The 3,961-nt window shown below is 36.1% G+C and overlaps 1 protein-coding gene across 1 annotated transcript; it reads right to left on the bottom strand.

The window, feature by feature from the left end:
* Positions 1 to 1,866: 1,866 nt before the first annotated feature.
* Positions 1,867 to 2,919, bottom strand: LOC149166166 (F-box/kelch-repeat protein At2g44130-like). Its single transcript, XM_089430075.1, has one exon. It carries the CDS (start codon positions 2,917 to 2,919, stop codon positions 1,867 to 1,869), a length of 1,053 nt encoding a protein of 350 aa, XP_089286201.1.
* Positions 2,920 to 3,961: the final 1,042 nt, after the last annotated feature.

Below are 3,961 nucleotides of genomic sequence, written 5' to 3'. Positions count from 1 at the left end.
GTGTAATATGGTCCATCCCTCGCTCTAGGTGGTATTTGTTTTGGGGTCTTATGGAATTAATGGGTATGTGCACAGTGACTTACTTGTAATATCTAGGACTTAGTTTCTAATTTTTCATTAATCATGTAGGTTTGTGCGAGTTATGTCATGGTTTGGTTTAGGCTTGGTTTGATGGGACTTCTCTTTAAACATTATGGCTTTGGGGAGAACTAGTTTTTCTTCTTATTGTTCGTACCACCTTCCCATCTTCATGCCTTCCACCATTTGAAGGTTTGGACCATGTGTTAACATCTTCTTTGGTATTGAAGTTACTAGTTGGTTGATATACAACATTTCCTATTTTTGGCTTAGTGATGTGTGGTGTGCTAGAAAATGCTAATTCTTGTTTCAGTCTTAATCTTGGGATCCTCAGTCTCTACCTTTCTATCTCTCCTCCACTAGTGTGTTGAGTATTTTCCTTTTTAACAACTATCTCCATCTCTTGAGCGCCATGCCTTGGCACCTCATGTCCAATCGAGGAAGTGGAGGTTGCTACTCTGCCGAAGGTAGAACTTGCTCAAGCATTATAGCTTGTAACCATATACCATTTTTCTATACCTTGCAATATTTGTGATGAGATTCGCCATCTTGAGTCCATCTCCATTGAAGATCCCTTTCTCCATTACGCGCCTTAACTCCATTACCCTTCATTGGCATATGAAAAACCTCTCGGGCACGGTTGTGAAAGAGAAAAATGAGGGATGGAATGACATTATATAGACATTCTCCAATGAGATGTAAAACATATATCTACTCCAATGTGAAGGATACTACTCTAGTGACTTCCCGAGATTCTTGATTTTTTGCTATCTTTTATTAGGATATGAGTAGGTGATAGACGATATCTTTAATTTAGACATCTAAGTGTATGTCCGCACCTATCCACATCTTATCCACTTGAGTTATTTGGGGATTGGTGCCCCACATGAAGATTCCCCCTTAAATCAAGGGATTTGGTCCCATAGACCATTTTAGCGTGTTTCTAAGTTCCCTTCCTTGGGAAATGCGCCCCTCCTCATGCTCTCCTCATGGTTGATATTTGGCATATGTTGTCTTGAGTCATTGTTGCTATTTTTAGGCCTCCCTTTAGCTTTTCTTTGCCTTTTCTAGTTTTTTACTAGTCTTTTCCTAGTTTTCTAGATTCCGCAATTTCTATATAACCATCTCCCTTTGGGATTAGAGTTTTTGGTTGCTTATGTATTACTATTGTTCATTAATTTAACACATTGATTTTATGGAGCAAATTCTTTCTCTCCTCTCTTGAATATTAGCAAATTACCCATAATTCTAGATCTATTAGAGTTTGTGAATGAATTCTACATCTATTTCTCTTATAGTAAATTGAGACAACCTAAGTTGAATCAAGTAAAAACATGGCTATCCTCTAGTTGTATCTTGATGTTTTGATCTTTTGAGCTAATAACAATATAAATTTAACAAAAGAAAATAAAATACAAATAGTTTAATTATTTTACACATTTTGGTCTTCGTAAGTATAATTCTTTATCAATTTTGTTTAAACCTCAAGAAAAATTTATTGAAACTACAAAGATAAATGGGGTAAATGGTGTAGTATATGCCATTCAAATGTAGATAGAAAAATTAATATTAAAAAATAAAATAAAATGAGTACAATAAATAACAAACTTGAGGAAAAAATCATCTTTAAAAAGAAAGCTATGAAAATAATTTGATTGACTGATAAGAATGCCCCTCAAATTTATACTCCGGTTGCGTTTAAGCCGACGAAATCTTTATTAAAAAAAAATTGCAATCTAAAACATACGTTTGGCGAATAGATCGATAATACAAATATGACGGATTAAATCATATCTTCAGGGTTGCAGCGGCTATAGCTACGCCCTTAAACTTTTCAGGTACGTGGAATTCAATCAACTCGTGATTTGACAGGTTTAACAGACAACAAGCCTGACGAAGATTACTGTCATAACGTTTACTCAAAAAAATATGGCCGCGCCACTCTGCAGTGCACCCAGAACCACAAAATTTTGTGGGAATAATAGTTTCGACAACCCAATCGTTCTCTTCCGCATCATATTTCATCAACTGTCGTTCAGTGAAGGTATACAGCTGCCCAGAAGCAACTAACGACGACCACCTGAACGATTCCACGAATCTCCACATATCATCCACTCGTCTCCACACGCCCGTCTTTGGATCATAAATTTGTGCACTGTTTCCATCGCCGAATACAAAGAAATTTTCTCCCAGAAAAACTCCATGACAGCTGCCTACTTCTTGGGTCATTGGAGGCAAAATTTCCCACTTGTCTTCTTCCACATTGTAAGCCTCTGCTGTTGCGAACATATTATTTGGGTTCCGTCTCCCACCGGCAACGTAAATAAGCCTGGTGGTAGAAGATACAGAGCAGGCGAAGCCGATCCTTGGAGTGGGCATGTCCGCTACTCGGCGCCATTTGGCAGACACGAAATCAAAAATATAAACTCTGCTCATCGTTTCCAAGTTTGTCGGATGTATTCCGCCCATGAGAACCAGCTTCCCATTAACACAAACGCACTTACAAACGCAGTTACAAAGCGATGGAAGTCCAAAAGGTAAGTCCGGAATGGGAGGCAGCATTTCCCAGGTGCGCCTGAGAGGGTCAAACACTATTACTCTGCAGCCACTCCGCTTACATTTCGTGCCTGCTATTGGAAGTTTGAAATACTGAAGGATACAGATCAAGTGGTCACTTGTTGCAGAGGTCAGCCGGTCCTTATAAAACCCTGGACTACTCACTATATCCTTCGATTTTTTGCACGCAGCTTTGAGCGCTGAATGTGATTTATATGGAACTCGGAGCAAGCACTGTCGAATGACGTCGTCGGGAAGATCATGAATAGTTCCGTCCCGTCTCATCTGTGCTAACCTCTTTGACCTGCGCGGGCTCTGGATGTTTACCTGAAATTGAAGAAAAAGATACACAAAATGAGTCGTGACTAACACTTCTTTACGATATCATTGTGTTATCAGAATCTGCTAACAAAACAATAATGAAATATTTGTCTTACCATGGTGTTCTTCCTGTTTAATGAGTTGCAGGTTACCGTGGAGAAAATATGTATCGCTTAATAATTTGCAGCGTGCCGTGGAGAAATTATCAATCGTTTGAAAACAAGGACGATTCATATCTATATATAATATCGAGAACGATCATCAAAGAAGTGAAAATTTCATTTTGCTTTATTCTAGAAATGAATAAAGATTTGAACGTTATAACGTTAAAGATTTAGTTTCTTTCAAATTATAACAACTGTCAACGTGTAAAACGGCTTTAACCTAAATTGAACCATTATCAAATATAAATCTTTGAAGTGGCATTGTCTCTTCAATGAACTTTTTAGACGTCATGAAAATATAAATAGTGGGAGATGCTTTGACCTAATTATTTTAATTTTTTTAAATAAATTTTGATTAGATATACATTAAAGTTGTATTTAATTGTGTCGAGAAGCCCCTCTTAATCTAGTGGACGTAAGGGACCGTTTAACTTTTTATTATATTGATATATTTTGATTGATTAATTTATATTTAAATAAAAATAAAATAAAAAATTAATTAAAAAAGTTTGTTGGTTAGGTACTGAGTTTTTATGTTAGCGATATATTATGGTGTGAGTAGTTATCTTTAAGGGCATTTAAGTCATCAGGGTTTTGTATTTAGTTTGGGCTTCATCAACTTTTAGCATGACGAGAATTTTATCCATAGAGTTTAAAACTAATGACTTGGTCACTGATAAAGTGCCTTAACAAAACTAAATGTTTATACTATGCCTTGCACACATAAAATTAATAATTATATTTACAGATATAATTATAATCAATTAATTTCTCATGTGTTCCTTTTTAACACTTGGTAAATCTATAAATATAATAAATCTCAATAAAATGTAATTAGAATT

The sequence above is a fragment of the Pinus tabuliformis genome, chromosome 5_1, assembly GCF_031772625.1.
Source record: "Pinus tabuliformis cultivar Carrire ecotype Pingquan chromosome 5_1, CPIR1, whole genome shotgun sequence".
In the NCBI taxonomy this organism is placed as follows: Eukaryota; Viridiplantae; Streptophyta; class Pinopsida; order Pinales; family Pinaceae; genus Pinus; species Pinus tabuliformis.
This window is presented reverse-complemented; position numbering and strand designations above follow the sequence as displayed.

Bases quoted from the DNA above. Each gene is read 5' to 3' on its own strand.
- LOC149166166 (XM_089430075.1), bottom strand. From the start codon at position 2,919: ATGAGACGGGACGGAACTATTCATGATCTTCCCGACGACGTCATTCGA.